This window comes from Budorcas taxicolor, chromosome 13 (genome assembly GCF_023091745.1).
Source record: "Budorcas taxicolor isolate Tak-1 chromosome 13, Takin1.1, whole genome shotgun sequence".
Lineage (NCBI taxonomy): Eukaryota > Metazoa > Chordata > Mammalia > Artiodactyla > Bovidae > Budorcas > Budorcas taxicolor.
This window is the reverse complement of record NC_068922.1, coordinates 34733033-34754754: the sequence shown is the minus strand read 5'-3', so window position 1 is coordinate 34754754 and position 21722 is coordinate 34733033. Positions and strand designations below refer to the sequence as shown.

At 46.3% G+C, this 21722-nt stretch overlaps 1 protein-coding gene across 2 annotated transcripts in view; it reads left to right on the top strand.

The window, feature by feature from the left end:
* JCAD (junctional cadherin 5 associated) overlaps positions 1 to 3492 on the top strand; it is a 38190-nt gene extending 34698 nt beyond the window's left edge. Inside the window, exon 4 of one of the 2 annotated variants that reach the window (XM_052650774.1) lies at positions 1262 to 3492. In XM_052650774.1, the coding sequence (XP_052506734.1) occupies positions 1262 to 1296 (35 nt within the window). In that variant the 3' untranslated portion in view covers positions 1297 to 3492. Of the gene's footprint in view, positions 1 to 168; positions 205 to 1261 lie in introns of those variants that run through there. The other variant, XM_052650776.1, reaches the window with a different exon arrangement.
* The last annotated feature ends 18230 nt before the right edge of the window (positions 3493 to 21722 follow it).

Below are 21722 nucleotides of genomic sequence, written 5' to 3'. Positions count from 1 at the left end.
GTGTGTCAGTCGTTCAGTCGTATCCGACTCTGCGACCCCATGGACTGTAGCCCACCAGGCTCCTCTGTCCAGGGGATTCTCAGGCCAGAATACTGGAGTGGGTTGCCATGCCCTCCTCCAGGGGATCTTCCCAACCCAGGAATCTAAGCCAGGTCTTCTGCATTGCAGGCGGATTCTTTACCAGCTGAGCTACCAGGGAAGCCCAAAGTCGCTCAGTCGTGTCCGACTCTTTGTGACCCCATGGATGGTAACCCTCCAGGCTCCTCTGTCCAGGGGATTCTCCAGGCAAGAATACTGGAGTGGGTTGCCATTTCCTCCTCCATTGTCAAGGTGTGCAGAGGACACAGCAAGATATCTTGCTGCCAGAGAAGTGGGACTCTGCGTGGCCTTCAGAATGCACTGTTGTCCAGATGGGTTGAGGAAGAGATGGCTCTGATAGTTTTAATACCTGTTGAATTGTACCATCCTGCTAGACTTCTTATGTATTTGCTCTTAAGAACTTAGGAGCCCTTTGAGCTGCCATGGGAGGAGATTCTGACCGTGGGAGGTACACATGTGAGCCTCAGGTTTGTGTGGACCCCAGAGATCTGTGATGCCCGAGGGGCCCAGCCACAGCCCAAGTGAGAATCTAGGACCATTGTTCTGTTGTATGGTGTCCCTTTTTGGAAACCAGGGCCGCTTGGGCCCCGTGTGTGTAGCTGTAGAGTGGATCAGCATGGCAAATCAGATTCACACGCACTGCTGTGTGGAAGGCTGGCGGGCGAGCCTGCAGCCTGGGGCCTGCGTGCTGGCTGTGGGGTCAGAGACAGGAGGCCTGCCATCACCAGGCCCAGTTCTCAGGGTTTCAGGCCCCCCTGGGACATCACTGGTCCCACGGCATGCTTTCCTTAGAGTTGCAACGTACATGCACACAATATCCTGCTTAGCATCAGCTGAAAGCATCACTACTGCTTTACAAGAGTTGCAGTTAAAGTGAATTATGTTCCCTGTGAACAACAGGAAGGGACGGTCAAAATACTAAGCTGCCCCCATTTCCCATCTGTGATTAGGCATGGGTCATACCCGTTCCTTCAAAACAGCCTTTAGATGATGATAGCCGTTTACTCCTTGGTGAAAAATAAGGTCGGTGAGATGTCTGAAAATTAACATCTCAACACCTGTAGGCCCGGCTCCCTACACATTTATTTCTGGCCTGAGGATTAAATAGAAAGCAGACCAGTGGAATATGCTACTCATTTTCTTTTGTTTCCTTTTTCTGCAGATTCCTATGACCCAAGCAGGGTGGAGAGGGTGTGATGGCGCGCCGCTGGAGTGTGGGGCCGCGTCTTTTGCTGATGGGTGACCCCCGAAGCTGGCCTCAGCCCCGCCACCTGGGAGGAACCTCACTGGGCCATCCTTCCCCATGGCCAGGACACACATCGACTCCACAGAGTCACTCTGTGGAAATAAAGCAGTAGTCTGTTGAAAGCATCTGTTTTTATAGCACGAAGGGTTAATACCTATATTTAGAAAAGAGTCACAGGGACCCTCCTTAATGATGGATTTAGCCCAGCTGATAGAGCGTTTGGTGTTAATCTGGCTATATGTGAAAACTCAAATGTGGGTGGTTTAATGAATGATTTTGAAAGGACCAAGAATGTCATAAATCCCCCTTCGCATCCCTGTGGCCTGCTGCCCACGCTCACTTTCGGGAGTTTGGGGGACGTAGGCCATTGCTAGTGTTTCAGCACTTTGAGTTTCCGGGAAATGTGAACACCTATGTATGATCCATTTCTCATCAATTTGGCCCTCTGCTGCTGAAGTCACTTTACCTATTAAGTAACTTGCCATCAGCAAATGAAAGCGGTAGCTTGTAAGTTTCCAAAAGATGAAACCTTGTACCATGATGGACAAGAGTAGTATTTATCGGCAATGAGACGCTCTGATCTTTTGCAAACATGCCATTGTCTGCTTTGCACTCAGTATTATCTATTTTTATTTCCTGTATGGATGTCTAGAAGTTCTTTATATGAGAAATAATTGCTGGTAAAATAGACCATTTTAACAAAGTAACTATATTTCTTTTTACCAAAAAAATGCTATTTTTCTATGATGTAAACAGTTGTTAGGTGGCAGATTTTTAAGGAAGTTTATTGTATTTAAGAGTCTGTATCCCTTTGTGTGAGAGGAAGCCAGAGAGGGTTCGCATTTGCTTTAAAGCATAAACCCCTCACCCATTCACAGCTCTTGCTGCTCTTAGTTTATCTTAGAAAGATGTCAACAGAGACATTTTTCAGGGTTGATAAAATTAACTTTTCACAAAGATTTTTTTTTTTTGTACAAATGCAGTTATAAGGTTATATTTGAAAATAACCCTCTTAAAACCAGCCAACAACATCCTTACAACAAATTTTTGCTGCCATATTCACTAGAATTACCAAAAAAACCCCGTAGTTTCATCTTTGTTCATCTGCGGGGATGTGCCCTGAGACCAGATCCCCCTCCCCTCACCCCCATTGTCCCTTTAAAGAAATGTGTATTTTTATCTAGAATGATCTTTAATTAGCGTCTGCCTATTTTCCAAAAGTGCTAGAGACATTATATGTACGCCATTACAGAAGTATTATGAGGCCTATGTATTCTGCTGTTTATTGCATTAATCTGCACAAAGTTTATGCATTTTTAAAAAAATGTGTTTGTCACTTCTTTCTAAGTCAGGCTTTCTCATGAGCTAACACTTCCTCAGTGGTTTCTGTCTCCTCCCTCCCTCCCTCCTTTTCATCTTTTCTTCCTTCTCTTTCTCTTTCTTTTTCAGAAACCACCTTATCAATTTCTAAGCATTTTGAATTCCTAAGATGTGAACTGCTGAGTGGTCTGCCATTTGGCCCTAAAACACTCTGGGCTCTCATGGCCTGCTTTTATCTGTCCCATATGATTGTATTTCATCAGAACTCCATGCATTTGGACAGTAATAAACAACACGGAGTCTAAGCAGTTCTGAGAAGTCTTTTCAAACCCACCTCGCAGCCTTGCTTCTTCCCTGTTTCTCATGGTCACTCCTTTCCAGATTTTGGTTCGTGTGAAATTAGAGGCTTTGCTTCTCACAGCCCATGGGGATGATGGGCTGGACCTATGCTGGGAAAATCACTGGAGTCGTCTGGTACCGCTGGGAGCAGCCACCTGGGGGGTCCTTGTGAGGGGGTGTACATCCCTCTTAGGTGCAGATGAGAGAGGGTATATGTATATACACACACGCATGCATCATGTGTGTACATAAACATGCATATAGACACACACGTGTCATGTATGTACACTTACAGACATATATACTTGTGTGTGTCGTGTATGTATATACATATTACCGGGTCTGACTTTCCCGTTACAGTCTTTAATTCCATCTAAAACATCTTTTAATCAAAAGAGTTCAATCAGAGCTTATTCCTCAAGAGAAAGAGAAGAATCCTAAAGGGAAGAAATCACAAACCAGAATATGACACTCTGTTTTCTTCTAAATCCTTGTATCATATCCCTCTGAAACTATTCTAAAAATTTAGGGGAAATTATCAGTATTTATCCCTTTAACCTTAATTTCTAGATTCTAGCATGTACAGAAGTTTTTGGGAGGAGAGGTAACTGAAAATGTGACTTTTAAACTTGCATTTTCTAAGGTAAATAACGGTTTCTAATCCTATAAAATAGCTTGTCCAGAGGTTTTGAACTTTTGCTAATTATTCTTTTATTATTTCTATTTCTCATACATGCACAGCTCTCTCTGATCATTTGTGGCTGGAAAGGAAGTATTCATATTTTGTATTTGTCATTATTTTTCTCATTCATATGATTTACTGTTGGTGTTTAATAATTGGGGGCTTATAAGATTAAAAGTTCTAATTTTGACTATTTGGACTTTAAAAATGTGAGGAATCACAATTGAAATGTATTTGTATCTCTTGATTTGCAAAAGAAGGGGTAAAATATTGGTAATATAGCTCTAATTACCTTTCTTTGAAGAAAATTCCTGGACCATTGAAAACCAAACATCTTTATTATTGTTTTGAACCTTCAGTTCCTGCAAACTACAGAAAACTCCCTCTGAAGGGTGCACCGTCCCTGACTGCGTCTTTAGAATCCTTTTCCGTGTTTGTACATAACTATTTGGGTCCCTTTTTTTAACATCCCTTAAAAATGTATGCACCGTGAGATCCTGATTTCCTCCGGAGAGTTGTAGGTTGAGGTTTGATTCCTGTGGAAATTCTAAGTAGACCCTTGTCTGTTTCACATGATGGTTTGTGAAGGGCTGTCTGCTGTTCACAGAAGTCCAAGTGTCTAAACCCAAATGACCCTGTTGAGCTTAAACTCAAATGACTGCTTTTTGCAACAGCAAAATGACTTTCTCTGATAGCACCTTGGTTGTGGGTTTCTGGGGAAAAGATAAATTTGATTCTCAGTTGACACAACTACTTCCCAGCTCTGAGCAGAAAGGGCTGATGAAAGATAAGGTGAACCCGGCATCTCATCTGTAACCTTCCAAGATTACACTTGTGCGTCTTTTGTCTTGTTTAAAATGACTAAATGGTACACAGTTAAATGTCAGGTTAGCGTCCCCCGTAAACGGGCCAGCACTGCAGAATGCCTTTAAATATCTGGGCTCAGAGACCTGGATGCAGTACCATCACTCTTTAGGTGGTCACTATTCCGCCAGATCCACCTGGCAGAGATGGAGTGACGGGTGCAAGTGCATTTCTTAAGCCAAAGCTGTTACAGGCCTGGGGGACTTCTGCATTTTCTTTCTGTTTTGTTTTGAACTCCTGATTCTGCACATCTGTTTGTGGGAGGAGGGTTGCTACTCAGGACAGGATTTAAGAGACTGATTCCAAGTGACCTTTAAGAGTCTGCCTGGTGGGAGGTCCTTTTCCAGGAGTGTGGGTTTGTCCTCTCAGGGACCCCCTCAAGCCAAGAAGGAGGAGATGATAAAATAACATGAAAGATAGAATGGTCCCCAGCCTGCACGTCTTTGGTTTTTGTTTTTTTAAAAAAGGTGGGGAGGAGTGGTAAAGACTGCAATTCAGCCTCTGGGAAACGTTGATGGGGTCTAACTCACAGCCCCCCAGAACAGTCTCAGGTTCATGGGCAGCAGTGGGAGGGACAGGGTGCCTGTGGAGTTGTGTGTTAGTTGCTCAGTCGTGTCCAACTCTGTGACCCCAGGGACTGTAGCCTGCCAGGCTCCTCTGTCCGTGGGATTTACCAGGCAAGAGTACTGGCGTGGGCTGCCGTTTCCATCTCCAGGGGATCCTCCTGACCCGGGGACTGAGCTCATGTCTCTCGTGTCTCCTGCTCGGCAGGCAATTTATTTACCACCACGCTACCTGGTGGTTTCCAAGTTGTATTAAAAAAAAGGTCCTTTTTACCTCTTTCCTATCAGCTTTTGCAGACTTGCCCTCATCCTCTCCTGGCTCCATGTGTGTGGAGCCCAAAGCTCAAGAGTTCCAGGGCCCTCTCCCTAGTCTGAAATTTCAGATCATGTCAAGATGCAGGCCTTAAAATGAAGAGCTATTCCCTGCCAGTTGGTAATTCAATGCACATATTAGAATATAACTGGAAAAGAAGTCCCTTGACCAAATTAATGCTGTAGGATGAAGTGCTTGGGCCAGGAATTGGCTTTAAGCTCTGCCTAAACTCTCTGTGACTGTGGCCACCTCTGGTACCCACTTGGAAACATTTCATAAGTGGGGGAAGGGATTGAACTAAATTAGCTGGTTTCTTCCAACTCTAAGATGAAATAACTGTTGTTTGGTGAAATTGAAAGTCCATAGGGTCTTTCGCCCTGACAGAACAGTCCAAGAGTAAAATAATTTGAAAACTGCGGCTGTACATGATGGAAGACCGGGTCATTCCCGGGGTAGGGAATCTTGCCATGACTTAATCTTTCACCGGGGTGGTCCATGTCCCCCTTCCCCCTTCCAATAACTTATCATGCTTTTGTTTCCCACCCCCACCCCCCACCATAGTACAGACCAGCCAAGAGACTGACAACATTGAATTCTCCCAAACATTTTTCTTAGGTTAGAACAGGGTACCGGGGTGTTTATGAGCCTGGCAGTCAGTCCAAGGCATTAATCTACAGTGTCCGTATAGACTGTTTTTCTCACAATTTAAATGCACTCAGGTTCAGAGAGTTTGTCTCTTCCCAGCTAAGTCGGCCTTTCTGCTTCTACCCCGAGCATAAATCTCCCCCAAGATAGTCAGCTTGTACTTCACAGCCTGGAAACGCTGTCGATCACCCCATTGCTCAGCACTGGGGACAACAGCCCCGTGGGAAGCATCGTTCCTCCAGGCCCAGTCGGTGTCTGGTCTGGACTCAGTGGGAGAACCCAGCTCTTGAGGTAGAGGTTTGTGCCTGATCACATCGAGGCTCTATTTGCTGTCTCGTCTCATGGCTACTTCTGTCCTGTGCTCCCTGCTTTACTACCTATGGCTGTTTTTATCTTGCCTAACCCCACTGGCATTTCAGAGGTCATCATGGCAGAGCCAACCTGTATAGACGCAAACCTAGATGTGCGTTTCCCTGAAATTTCCTCTGAGTATGTAAAATCAGGGAACTTTTCTACACTGTTGGTGGGAATGTAAATTGGTACAGCCACCATGGAGAATAGTACGGAGGTTCCTTAAAAAACAGAGCTACCATCTGATCCTACAGTCCCACTCTTGGGCATATACCCAGAGAAACACATAGTCTGAAAGGATACATGTACCCCAGTGTTCATTGCAGCACTGTTCACAATAGCCAAGACGTGGAAACAACCTAAATGTCCATCAACAGAGGAATGGATAAAGAAGATTGGTACATATATGCAATGGAATATAACACAGTCATTAAAAAGAATGAAATAATGCCATTAGTAGCAACATGCATGGACCTAGAGATTGTCATTCTGAGTGAAATCAGAGAAGGAGAAATACTGTATGACATCCCTTATATATGGAATATAAAAAGAAATGGATACAAATGAACTTTCTTACAAAGCAGACTCACAGACTTAGAGGATGAACTTATGGTTGCTGGGGAGAGGGAAAGAAGAGATAGTTAGGAAGTTTGGTATCACAGCATTGTTAATCAGCTATGTGTGTGTGTTACTAGCTTGGTCGTGTCCAACTCTTTGCAAGTCCGTGGAAGAAAACAAGGAAACCAACATTGTTGGGTTCCTACTGTGCACCAGGTATGTTATAACATAAATTCAATGTACAACACTTTACAAAAGACACATGGGTATAGAGAAGATAAATAATTGCTTACAGATGCAGCTCACAGCTGGTGAAAGGGCAGGGGTTCAAACCTATTTCTATACCCCAAAGTCATGCTGTTCATTTTAGCTTGCTGCATCCCGGAGGACAAAAGAATGATCCTCCAGTTAGTCAAGAAATTCAAAGGTAACATCTTACAACACTATATGCATCTGTTAGAATAAGATTCAACTGCTTATCCGAAAATCGGAAAAACCAGTAGCTTAAGTGAAATGCAAGCTTATGTCTCTCACACTTCCAAGGAACTCAGAGGCAGGCAGTCCGGGGCTAGCATGTCTGCTCCACGGTACCTGGGGAGCCTGGGCTCCTTGTATCTTTCTGTTCTAGCATCCTCTCATGGTGGCCTCCATCCTCAAGGTAACCTCATGGCCCAAGACGGCTGCCAAAGTGCCAGTCATCTTGGACACTTTCTAGGTAGCTGACAGGAGGAAGAATTCTCCTCCCAGGTGAGTTAGCTTACTTTAAAGAGATGTCCAGGAAGTCCTAAACTCTTCTGCTTATATTCCATTTGCTGAAACTTAGTCAAACTAGCTACAAGGGAAGTTGGGAAATGTAGTCCTTTAAATTACAGACCTGAATAAAATCATAATTCTGTTATCAGTGAAAGCAAAAGGGAAACTTGTGATGGCTAGTGGGGAAGGAATAAGAAATGTGAGATGGGGCCTGAGAGGATTCATTTTGAGAGCTTTGTAATTTTACCATAGGATCCGCCTTTTTTCGCATACAAGCTGTCAGGAGAGTTATTTTTGCCTTTGGGAAGCACTGAATGCATGAACTTGGACAGAAGTCTGTGTTTGAGTCACACCAATATTATGCCACACAGTTTATACCAATATTTTTTAAATGACTGTCTTTATTATAAATGTCTGTTACTCTTGGAGGATTCCCTATCAGAGATACAATCATGCCCATATTATATCTGGTTCAGATACAATTCATGTACATAAGATTGTACCATGAAGAAAAAGAAGCTAAAGTTTGCAGACTTTATTTCATTCACAGTAGATTTTCTTTTTTCAGTTTGAGCACCTCCCATGGATAGTGTCTATGAAGGGGTTTGTTTCTTTCTTTATTCAGAGAAGTTTCAAGTCACAGGGGCTTCCCTGATAGCTCAGTTGGTAAAGAATCCGCCTGCAGTGGAGGAGACTTCGGTTCGATTCCTGGGTCAGGAAGATCCCCTGGAGAAGGGAAAGGCTACCCACACCAGTATTCTGAGCTGGAGAATTCCATGGACAACCATGGGATCGAAAAGGATCAGACACAACTGAGCGACTTTCACTTTTAATTTTTCAAGTCACAGAAGCATTGCCTAGATCCTGCCATCACACACAATAGAAAACCTCTTCTTATGAAAATAAAAGGTGGTTTCTTGAATAAGACTTGCTCATGGTGTAGCAAAGAATCTCTGCAGGACAACCCAGAGTGAGCTTCAAGTGAGCTCTGGGATCACAATCTGGGTTCCCACCGAATGGTCATCTCCACGGGAAACCCCATGATGACACAAATGGTGGAGACCGGGTGGAAACTCTCACTCCCGCTGCTCAGTCTTTGCCAGGTTGGCTGCACAGTTTTGTTCGTTCTTGAGCGATGTTTAGGAAACATGGCAATTGGTCATTGTTCTGAGGCTGCACATAAATCCTCCAGTTTGAAGCTGGTGAGTCTTAGGACATCACTGGCCAGGGAACCAGCCCAGCATGTGCCTCTGTGAGTTCCACCCACTGATTAGTTCAGAGGTACATTGGGGTCCACAGGGTATGATGTTTGGATTACTCCCATTGCCTTGAAAATATGCTCCAGCAGCCCCTCATTCTGGAAAAATGAATGACACACTTATCCCAGTCAATCCGAAGACCTGTAGGCTGAAGAAGAGTCACCCTAGCTGACCACGAATGTGTGAGAAACCAGTGCTTACTGCGTATGTTCTTGAAATGTTTGAGGTTGCTTGTTACACAGCATTATACAGTAACAAACCTGCTGACTGAGATATGGGCTAATTCCATTGTTCATTATATGCTGTTGTGTTTATGGGGAGATTTGCGTGCTCTCCAGGCATCCATGAATTTTTTTGAAAGCCTTTGTTGAATCTGTTACAATATTGCTTCTGTTTATGTTCTGGTTTTTTGCCCATGAAGCATGTGGGATCCTAGCTCTCCAGCCAGGAATTGAACCAGCATCCCCTGCATTGGAAGGTGAAGTCCCAACTACTGGATAGCCAGGGAGGACTCCATGAATTTTTATAATTTGCAAATGCCTGAGGTCAGGGCCTTTGGGGATATCAAGAATCACCCAGAGGGAGGTGTGTGCTCAAGAGATTAGCTCTCTGCCCTTTGACCCCATGCCTACCTCCGCTAACATGGCTAGATTGACCTGGGCTGGTTGCCTTGGGAAATCTCACCTCTCACCCACCAGGTTTATACCCGAGGGCCAAAGTTGACCTCAGACCCTTCCTCTGATGCCTCTTCAAAGGCTAAAAATCATTAGAGGCATCTCTGCTTTTTGGACATTCAAACACTTCTCCAAAATCCTCACAGGAGGAGATGCTGTGTTTCTCAGTGCTCAGATTCGTGTCTTTGGAAATATCCTTGGCTTCCCTGGTAGCTCAAATGGTTTTTTTAAAAAAAGGTCTGCCTGCAATGCAGGAGACCCAGGTTTGATCCCTGGATCAGGAAGATCCATGGAGAAAGGAATGGCAACCCACTCCAGTATTCTTGCCTGAAGAATCCCATCGACAGAGGAGCCTGGTGGGCTACAGTCTATGGGGTTCCAAAGAGTCAGACACAACTGAGCGACTAGCACTCTCACTCTTGGTTTCTAAAGCGACAGTCACTTGAGAGAAACAAGGAAATACCTCTGAGGTTCGTGGAATTCGAGTTGGCATTCCTGCCAAATAGCAACACTGGCTCCTAGCCGTTGGAATAAACGGCTTCAGGGATGAGCGACTGTGGCAAAAGGTGTCCCAAAGTCCCCTCCAGAGGAAAAACCCTCCTCATAGAGCTGAGCCTGCAGGAGGGTGGTGACAGCTCCGCACAGCCCTAGAATGCTCGAGATTCAGCCCAAGGATGCTCAAGATTGGTGGGCAGGGCCTGGCTGTCTGTGTGGAGAGGCACTGGGAAGAAGCACACTTTTCAGAGCCGGGAGGTGCACACTCTGTCCTGTGACTCCAAGGATGAGAATGACAAGGCTGTCAACCTGCGCATCCTTGGCAGAGGTGTCCCACGAGCGTTCAGACACTAGAGGGCAGCATCGGCTCATTCCGCAGAGGGAGCTGGTCCAGAGCATCTGGTACCGCCTGGCTCTGGGGAGGCTGGCAGCTTTTCCTGCAAATGGAACCCCTGACCTACTCATCTAAGATCCGGGTTGAGGTACTTTGCTGCAATCAGTCGGCATGAAACAAAGGCTCTTCAGAGATTCTGCTCCTGGACCCAAACTTGATTTGTGAAAATATGCAGATAACCCACAAGCTTTTTGTTGGAAGCATATATGTGCCTTAGAGCCAGTGGGGCTTTGGACAAAAAGGCATCTGGTCACTTCTGTTATCACAGAGAGGGTTTCGTGAGGGTCAGATAAAATAATGCATGAGAGAGCTTAGCACAGCCCCTGTTCAATCAAAGTTCATCAGCTGTCATGCTGTGGCCTGGAAAAGCAGCCATGCTGGGCACATGTGCTGTATTGCTCGGTCACGTCCAACTCTTTGCCACCCGATGGGCTGTAGCCTGCCAGGCTCCTCTCTCCATGGGATTCTCTGGGAAACAATTCTGGAGGGGATCTTCCCAACCCAGGGATCAAACCCAGGTCTCCTGCATTGCAATCAAACTCTTTACCGCCTGAGCCACCAGGGAAGCCCATGCTGAGCACAACCCCCAGAGAAGAGGGGGCAGGAACTGGGGCTCTTGCAGGATGCCCTCCCCCCCGACCACTGCCCTGCAGAGCCCCTCCCAGGCAAGAGACCCTCCTCGACATCCACAGAAGAGCAAAAACGGACCTCAGTCCTAGGCCGTCTGACTTCCGGAGCCTGGCTACCTATGTTGCACAGAAATTGCCCCGTGGGTATGGATCCTCAGGGGACAACAGCATCGGCTACACAGGTGTAGGGGTACCTGGCTGACCACCAGACTCACCCCCCAACAGCTGCAGCCCTGCCCATGCCCAACCCCCTGGGCAGCTCTGGGTCCAACTGCTCCTGGGTGTCCTTAGCTCCCTGGTAACCCCCTGCCGCCCCTGCAAGCATGATACCCTGAGACAAAGCCAAGTTATTTTGCACCTCTCTCACCTGTTTTCCAGGTTTCCCTGGTGGCTCAGAAAGTAAAGAAGCTGCCTGCAATGCAGCAGACCCAGGTTCAAGATTCCCTGGAGGAGGGCACGGCAACCCACTCCAGGATTCTTGCCTGGAGAATCCCATGGACTGAGGAGCCTGGCAGGCTACAGTCCAAAGGGTCGCAGAGTCGGACATGACAGCGACTAAAGGTTTTATGTTTTCACCTGTTTTCAAAGGAGCTCAGCTCCAGAAGTTTCTGAGGGTGGTGACTGCTGAGAACTCCCAGAGGTTATAATCTGTAGGCTGTCGTGGGGATGGGTGGGGCTTGAGCGATCTCAGAGGTCATCTTGCCAGAGGCCTGGAGTCTACATTTCTCAGTGTTAGACTCGGCAGTTCATCAATTAGCCAGGTAGCCTGGGGCAAACACATCACGTCTTTGCGACCTGGCTCCCCATCTGTATAAGCAGCACGAGGGAGTCGTTTTGGCTCCTCCCCTCACGGGGGACAATTGTCAGCATCAGGGCAGTGGGAACACTAGATGGATCCCCAGCACTCACACTTTCATATGGTGCTTTTTTGGTTTCATAGAGCAGCCACTGTGAAGAACAGTGCGGAGGCTCCTTAACAAGTTACAAATAGAGTTACCATTTGATCCGGCAGTCCCACCCCAAGCATATATCTGGAGAAAACTAATTCAAAAAGATCCATGCACCCAATGTTCATCGCAGCACTATTCACAATAGCCAAGACATGGACACAACCTAAGTGTCATACACACATATATATGTGTGTGTGTATATATATAGAGCAATAAATATATATATATATTTGTTGCTATATATTGAGAGACAGAGACAGTTGAGAGACAACTCAGGCAGCTCTCTGTGGGTTGCCTGCCCTTCTGCTGACTGCTCTTGTTCTAGATTTTGCTCCAAACCAGCTTTCCAAGGATGTTTGCAAAGTGAACAGTCTGAGATGTGTCCGTCACCAGGGCAAAGGACAGGTTTGTGGATGGCCAAGTGGGATAAACACCGCCTCCCTCGGGGGCAAAGCTCAGGCACCCATCGCTCCTCTGACCCCCTGGGTTTTCAAAGTGCAGGGCTCCTGTCCCACAGGTGGGTGTCACCTGGCCCTCTTCACGGAGCCCTGTGCCAACTGGGGGTTAGGGATTTGGATCCAGGGCGAGACAATACTGCCACCCTACCCAGTGCTCTTGCCGATGTCACACAGCCTCCATCCTGACTCCTGTGTCTGCCGTCCCCACCCAGGATGCCCAGGTGGCCTCGCTTACAAGGTGGGTGCAGTCTCAGGACCCTCTCTTTCTGAACCTCTTTTAGCCAAGGTTGAAACCCTTGTTCACCACCATCTTGTGAGCCAGGCACACAGATATTTTCATTCCTTTTCTGCAGATGAAGCAACAGAGGGTCAGGAAGTTTAAAGATGTTTCCAAGGTCAGGTTATACATGGCAGAGGAGATGAATCTGAAATTTTTTGCACTTGTTGTTTAGTCCCTAAGTGGTGTCCGACTCTTTGTGATCCCATGGCCTGCAGTCCACCAGGCTCCTCTGGGATTTTCCAAGCAAGGATACTGGAGTGGGTTGCTATTTCCCCCTTCAGGGGATCTTCCTGACCCAGAGATTGAGCCCGTGTCTCCTGCATCGGCAGGCGGATTCTTTACCACTGAGCCACCAGGGAAGCCTCATCTGAAAATTAGTGCTACCTAAGAAGAAAAATACAGTACTGCCTCCAACCTCTCTCTCTCTCTCTCTCTCTCTCTCTCTCTCTCTCTCTCTCCATATATATGTATGTATATGTAATGTTGCAATGAATATGGGTTCAGACAGCTTTCCAAGTTGCTGGGTTTTTTTCTCTCTGGATTATTAGCTAGCAGTGGAGTTGCTGGGTTACATCGTAGTTCTTTTTTTAAAAACATTTTTAATTGCCAAGTTTGTGCTTATTGTTGTAATTTTTAAATTTAATTTTAATTTTATATTGATTTACAACGTTGCGCTAGTTTCAGGTGTAGAGCAACGTGCTTCAGCTATGCCTCTATATTCACATATACACACACATATGCTCTGGGGCTTCCCTGGTGGGCTCAGACAGTAAAGAGTCTGCCTGCCAATGCAGAAGACCGGTTTCATTCCCGGGGTTGGGAAAATCCCCTGGAGAAGGGAATGGCTACCCATTTCAGTGTTCTGGTCTGGAGAATCCCCAAGGATGGAGGAGGCTGGCAGGCTCCATGGGGTGGCAAAAGAGTTGGGCATGAATTAGCAACTAACAGAAAACAACATATACTTTTCCAGATTCTTTTCTAGTATAATTTATTGCAAGACACTGAACATAGTTCCCCGTGCTCCATGGTGCGGCCTTGTTTCCTTTGTACACAGCAGTGTGCATCTGTCAATCTCCTCAACCTCAGTCTTAGTTTACCCCTCCCCCTTCCCCTTTGGGAACCATGTTTGTGGTCTATGCCCGTGAGTCTTTGTGGTTAAGTTCGTTTGTGTCGTATTTTAGATGACACACATAAGGGATATGTCTTCCTCTTTCTGACCCACTTCACTTGGCCTGATCATCTCTAGGTCCGTCCCTGTTGCTGCAGATGGCATTATTTCATCCCGTTTTATGGCCGAGTAGTAGTCCTCTGTATATGTGCACCACAGCTTCTTTACCCATTCATCAGGCGGTGGACACTTGGGTGGCTTCCTCATCATGGCTATTGTAAATAGTTCTGCGATGAACATCGGGGTGCATGCATCTTTTGGAATTAGCGTTTGCTCCAGATATATGCCCAGGAGTGGGGTTGCAGGGCCATATGGGAACTCTGTTTTCAGTTTTCAAGGAACCTTCATACTGTTCTCCAGAATGGCTGCTCTTCTGTCCCTTTTGTTGCAGATTTTTTCATGAAAGAGACCTCTGAGGAAACTTCAACTGCAGGTTCCAAACACTGTGTGTGTGTGGAGAGAGAGGAGGTGGGAATGCACACTGGAAAGGGGAAAGGAAATGGGCTTGGCTGGCATTCAGGATTTTGGTGACAACCTCAAGTTTTGGACAAAACCAAATTCAGGCTGTGGGGCCTGGTCACGTGTCTGCCGCTCTTACTCCTCTCTGGCCCTGGGGCTTTGTAAACACCCAGCAGGTTTTCACAGTCACTAGGCCTGCTTCACCCAGAGGAACCCTTGTGATGCGCTATCCCCACAGGGATGGAAACTGTAAAAGTGTAAACTGCACCCCGGGTTTGAAGACTTCAAAAAACAAATGCAAAGTACTTCCATATTTTTGGATTACACATCGAAATACTATTTTACTGGGTTAAATATAACACATTACTAAATTTCATCTCTTCTCCTTTTTGAAAGGTGCTACTGGGGAATTGAAAGTCACTGACAAATTCTCAGGTGGTTCAGTGGTAAAGAATCCACCTGCTGATGCAGGAGATGCCGGTTCCATCCCTCGGTCCGGAAGATCCCCTGGAGAAGGAAATGATAACCCACTCCACTATTTTCGCCTGGGAAATCTCAAGGACAGAGGAGCCCGGCGGGCTACATCCATAGGGTTTTAAAGAGTCGGTCGGACACGACTGAGAGACTAAATAACAATAACAAAGAGGCTTGCGTGTGTGGCTCACATCGTCTTTCTCTTGGGTGATACTGCTCTGTCGGCCACGGCATGCTCCAGGAAATGGGCGGGGATGACGAATTCGTCCAGATCACACACCTAGTTAGAGGCTTGGCTGCAGCTGAGACGACGCGGCCCCTGCCCTTACCGCCTCAGCCAGGCGGCTCTGCGTGAAGCCCGCTCTGGGAGGTTTGGAAGGAAAATGAGATGGTCCTGTTTTCTCCATCGCAGGCTCCGAAGCACCCAGCGCAGGGCCTGGCCCAGTAGCACAGGATGCGGGTTGTCAGGTTAAATCATCCTCCTTCCAGGCTGGGTGCCGCCGACGCCTTTGCAATGCTGCCCCCTGCTGGCCAGTTCATGGAAGTGCCCAACCAGGTCTCAAGCGCTGAGATGCCTGGTTTTGTTGTCAGAACGTGTAGCGTGTGCGTGTGTGTGGGTGATGATGCGTGTGTACAAACCAGCGCTTGTTTTAACACTCCTCAGCTGACAGTGGTCCTCAGCGTCACTCTCCTCCCATTTTCCGAGCAGCAGTTGTTGGGTCTAAATATCCTCTAGCAGTAAGGAAAGAGTCCCTGTTTACAAACCGGGGTCCCCACGCACCACAAGAGCCTTGTGCAGCGCTGATCTCTGGCTAAAAAAAATTATTCCTGAATAGCGGTACTCTGCGGGCCCCCGGAAGTCTTAAGTAGGAAATTCTCCTTCAAGTCTGTTGTAGTTCACATGTTCCCTGCTATGGCAAGGAACGGGAGAGAGGAGCAGGGCGCCCCGCTGGATCCTCCAATGGGGAGACAGACAAGAACAATGATAATTCACTAGTTGGATTTTCAAATAAAATGGGAGAAGCATTTTTTATTAAAAGGAAGAAGGGACATCCCTGGTGGTTCAGTGGTTAAGACTGTGCTTTCAATGCAGTAAGTGTGGGTTCCATCCGTGGTGGGGGAATTAAGATCCTGTATGCTGCCTGGTGTGGCCAAAAAATATATATTAATGAATTAAAATAATTTTTTTAAAAAAAGAAAAAATGAGGCATGATGTCTGATGGCTGAGATTCCTGAGTTTTGATCCCCAAAACATGTGGTACAAATGTTCATGTGTTGGGAACACATGTAAACAGGTGACTGAGTGTCCTTACCACCCTGAATGTAGGCTCATCTGAGCATGCCACATGGAGAGCACAGTGGGGCTCCAGTCACTGAGAGGCTTAAAATCCCTCCCTTCTTATTAAATCCCATTTTTTTTCAGGCCTTTGCTCTGTGCCAGGTGATGGCCAACTAACCTGATAAGCTGGTGGATTAATGCTTTACTCCTTTCTATGTTCCAGTTCTGCAGTTTCACTTGGCCTTCTGGATGGGTATGGTGATCTGCCTATTTGCTCATTCAGCACATACCTCCTGCCAAATACATAGTTGGTCAGTCCCCAGGCCAGAGATACTCAGTGTCTTCTGAGATAAAGAGACAGATGGAGAGACAGAGACAGGGACAGACAGGGAGAATTTCAGCACACTGAGCAGTTTCTAAGTAGCGAGTAGTGAAAGTGAAAATCAGTCAGTCCTGTCTGAATCTTTGCAACCCCATGGACTATACAGTCCATGGAATTCTCCAGGCCAGAATACTGAAGTTGGTAGCCTTTCCCTTCTCCAGGGGATCTTCCCAGCCCAGGGATTGAACCCAGGTCTCCTGCTTCACAGGCGGATTCTTTACCAGCTGAGCCACAAGGAAAGAAGAATAGAGATATCTCTAAATAAACGGATTTGGAATCAGGAAAGACAACACAATTCATTGCTTGACAAATGAGACCTCCCAGAGGAGGAGAGAGTTTGGGATGCATTTTGAGCAGCGAACAAGTGATCTCTAGGGGCAGCAGTGGGGAAAGAACCTCACACAGGAGGGTATAGTGTACAGGAAAGCACCCAGCTTGTGAGGTACTGCCTTATAGCCGGGTGGGAATTTCAGGTCCCCCAAAGTGAAGTAGGACATTTGGCTTTCTTCAACTCTGGACTTTTCTAGAGGACTTCTTGCAACTCTTGCATCTAGGGACGCCACCTCGGTGATGCATGTCCCTCCCACTGCAATTGCATCAGGATCTGTGTGGGGTCAGTGAGACATGCAGACTTTTATGAGTTATGTGCTTAAAGTTGTCCCAGATGGGGACAACTGTCCCTGAATAGATTCACCTGCTCAGTCCAGATGTGAGTAAGACACCTGAGAGGTCTGCCTTGGTGCGGTTGTTTATTAATAAACATAGATGCACAAAGGAAGATGACAAGACCCATTTGGGGTGGGGGGGGGAATCCCTTGAGGGATGGGAAGGGATTTGTCTCTCTCGGTTCCCTTCGGTTCCTGATTTGAGGTGAATAATGTGTTAATCACCCCCTTGCCGCCTCACTAGCGCGTAAGAATGAAATATTCCCCCAGCACGCAGTTCTTCCTACACAAATGCTGGCCAGGGCTTTCTCTCCCCCTGGAGAGCTATTTGCTGCCTTACACATGTGCAGCTGAACTTTCCTTCTCCCTTTCCATTCTGCTTAGTAAGCAGACTCTGAATAACGACACCTGCATCCTATTCAGTCTGCAACGTGAGCCAAAGGGGAGAGAAGCTGGTGTGTGAGGGTCCGAGGGCAGCGAGGGCTGGGGCAGCAGGGCCTCACTTCCTCTGTTTCCTATCAAAGGAAGCAATGGGGAGGTTTCAGAGTCAGGATCGCAGGTCGATAGATGGTGATGCTTCTTGCTTATTGATCGTCCGCACACATTCAACCCACAGCCCACGGATGGTCAGCCTGTTGGTGGTTCCTGTTTCCCCGCCACTTCCCTTTTAGTGGAACAAAAATTTAACTCTTTGCTAGGGCCCTAATAAGGCGGACATTGGAACAAGCACACTGTTTCTGTCCCCAGTGATTTAGCACTTTGAACATTTCCATCCTGAAAGCATTTATACACACTTAGGAAGAAGTCAGCTCTTCTGAAATCAACACAGTACTAATTTGAAAATAGAATCATCAACATAGACACCAAATACCTCTGTCATCACCTTTAGTGGACACAGGCTCCTTGTGTGCGTACAAACATTGGCCAGATACCACAGTGCCCTCATTTCTGGTATTTCGAAGTGTTGTTGTTGGGAGCTTCTTGACAGAAGAGTTGATGTCACCATCCACATTACCCTGATGGTATTTGTTTTTCTATGAATGGACATTTAGGTCACATTTTCCTTCCATGTCTCCTGCCGGCTGTGAGCAGCGACATCTCAGAAGCACTTGCCCGCTGACTCATCGCCTGGGGTTATGACACCCATCTGGCTGTGCTTAGTGTTTCACACATGCCTCATTTATTTTCCACCTTTCCAGGTAGTTAGCACATAGGAGACTGGAAGTCAAAATACTATCCATCGGTAGACAAATGGATAAGCAAAATGTGATATAGACCTACAATGGAATATTTTTCAGCCTTCAGAAGAAAGGAATTCTGACGCATGCTACAACCCGGATGGACTTGAAGACATTATGCTAAGTGAAATAAGGCAGTCACAAAAGATACACATTGCTTGATTTCTTTGACATGATGTACCCAGGTATTCTAGTCAAATTCATAGTCAGACTTCTAGAGACAAGGCAGAATGGTGGGTGTCAAGGGGTGAGAGAGAGTGTGTATTGAGCAGGTACAGATTTCAGTTGGAGAAGATGAAAAAGTTCTGAAGGTGGATGGTAGCGATGGTTGTGTGATAATGTGAACTGTACACTTAGGGATGGTTAAAATGGCACTTCCCTGGCTGCCCAGTGGTTACAAATCTGCCTGCCAATTCAGGGGACATAGGTTTGATCCCTGGTCCAGGAAGATTCCACAGGGTACAGAGGAACTGAGTCTTTGCCCCACAGCGACTGAGCCTACAATCTAGAGTCTGGGAGCTGCGACTACTGAAGCCCAAGAGCCGAGAACCTGTGCTCTGCAACAAATTGCTGGAGTCCAGCTCCAGCAGCCAGGGACTCAGCCTGAAGGGGTGAGCGGTGTCGGTGAGAAGCTGAGGCAGCCTCTCAGTTTTCTTGGACTGCCTGTTTATTTCAAATGCCAAAGCCTTTGACTGTGTGGATCACAACAAACTGTGGAAAATTCTGAAAGAGATGGGAATACCAGACCACCTAACCTGCCTCTTGAGAAATCTGTATGCAGGTCAGGAAGCAACAGTTAGAACTGGACATGGAACAACAGACTGGTTCCAAACAGGAAAAGGAGGACGTCAAGGCTGTATATTGTCACTCTGCTGATTTAACTTATATGCAGAGTACATCATGAGAAACACTGGACTGGAAGAAACACAGCTGGAATCAAGATTGCCGGGAGAAATATCAATAACCTCAGATATGCAGATGACACCCCCCCCTTATGGCAGAAAGTGAAGAGGAGCTAAAAAGCCTCTTGATGAAAGTGAAAGAGGAGAGTGAAAAAGTTGGCTTAAAGCTCAACATTCAGAAAACGAAGATCATGGCATCTGGTCCTATCACTTCATGGGAAATAGATGGGGAAACAGTGGAAACAGTGTCAGACTTTATTTTTGGGGGCTCCAAAATCACTGCATATGGTGACTGCAGCCATGAAATTAAAAGACGCTTACTCCTTGGAAGAAAAGTTATGACCAACCTAGATAGTATATTCAAGCAGAGACATTACTTTGCTGACTAAGGTCCATCTAGTCAAGGCTATGGTTTTTCCTGTGGTCATGTATGGATGTGAGAGTTGGACTGTGAAGAAGGCTGAGCGCCGAAGAATTGATGCTTTTGAACTATGGTGTTGGAGAAGACTCTTGAGAGTCCCTTGGACTGCAAGGAGATCCAACCAGTCCATTCTGAAGGAGATCAGCCCTGGAATTTCTTTGGAAGGAATGATGCTAAAGCTGAAGCTACAGTACTTTGGCCACCTCATGTGAAGAGTTGACTCATTGGAAAAGACTCTGATGCTGGGAGGGATTGGGGGCAGGAAGAGAAGGGGACAACAGAGGATGAGATGGCTGGATGGCATCACGGACTCAATGGACGTGAGTCTGAGTGAACTCCGGGAGATGGTGATGGACAGGGAGGCCTGGCGTGCTGCGATTCATGGGGTCGCAAAGAGTTGGACACGAATGAGCGACTGAACTAACTGAACTGATGATTCTCTTTTATACTTTTACAAAAGCATTAGGTCAGGGGTTTGATATTTTTAGTTCCCATTGACCCAGATTTATTTTTCTCCCAAAAATCATTGTTGCCCTTCAAAAGGAGTTCCTTCCTTAGCGATTCTCTTATCTACTTTTTCTCATGTGTCCTTGTGAATACACTGTAACTCTTGCTAATGTCTGGGCTGCATACCACATTCCTCACTTTAATTCTTATCTTTCTAAGTCCTGTTTGCCCCTAGTATCCTAAGCTCACTATTTCTAAGAAAGGGCTTCTAGCTATAAATATCTCTAAAGTCCCTAATCTCTATAAGCTATAGTAGAATATGCTAACATTACAGCACCCCTTAAATCTTTAGCTTCTAAGTATTTTAATTATTCCTAACCCCTAAATTCAGCAAACTCCTTTGCCATAAAACTTTCCTCACAAATAGGCTTCAGATAGCAATTCCCTCCCATAGTCTCAAGCTGCAGCCTCTGTGCTCACCCTGGAACACTCTTTTGTAAAAGTCCTTGAAAAAATGTCAGTGATTAACTTTATGAATTATTCTTTGAGCACAGCTGCAGAAGGCTTTATGCCTTCTCATGCTCCTCTCAAAAACAATAAGCACCTTAATATTCTCTTCAGTCAACTCAGCCGAGGAAAGGAAAAAACAAGTCAGAATCACAAAACCTAACTCCTTCATTCCGGGTCCGTGCCTACGGAACAAAGGGAGGGGGTTTAGGGCCGTGCCTCCATTTTGTCAGTAATGCCTAACGCGGCTCCTGACAATAAATCACCACAATGAGAAGCCTGCACACCACAATGAAGAGTAGCCCCCACTTTCCACAACTAGAGAAAGCCTGCACCCAGCAATGAACACCCCATGCAACCAAAAATAAACTGGTGCATTTTTAAATTGTTAAAATGGTAAATTTCTATGTTAAAATTCCTTTTTTTTTTAATACCCCACCTTATCTGTAGATTTACGGATCTGTAAATTTACCTGCAGATTTACCACTCTGTTTTTTAATGGTGAGAGTGGCTGGCTCTGGACTCTGTGTGATCTTTTCCCTTGTGTCTTAGAAGAAGCGAGCTTCTCTCTTCTACGCACCATCATAGATTTAACTTGCCTCTAAGGTGATGGGCTAGCTTTCCTAAGCCCTCCTGGCTGTTTCTCTCTTGAGTTTATTACCACTCCCTCCTCAGGAACTCGGAAGAAAAGTGTTCCAACCTGTCTGGCCCGAAGCAACCTGGCCTGGCGCCCACCCCCGCTGGGCCTGTGCATCTGAAGCTGTGGAATCCAGTTCACTCAGGGGCTGTTGAACAACTTGAGCAGCCCTGCTGAGGGTGAGTGATGGGTTTTATTGTGATGTGGATATTTACAGTATGGTCTTATATGGGAGGCACCTCTGGTAGGCTGCAGTCCATGGGGTCGCTAG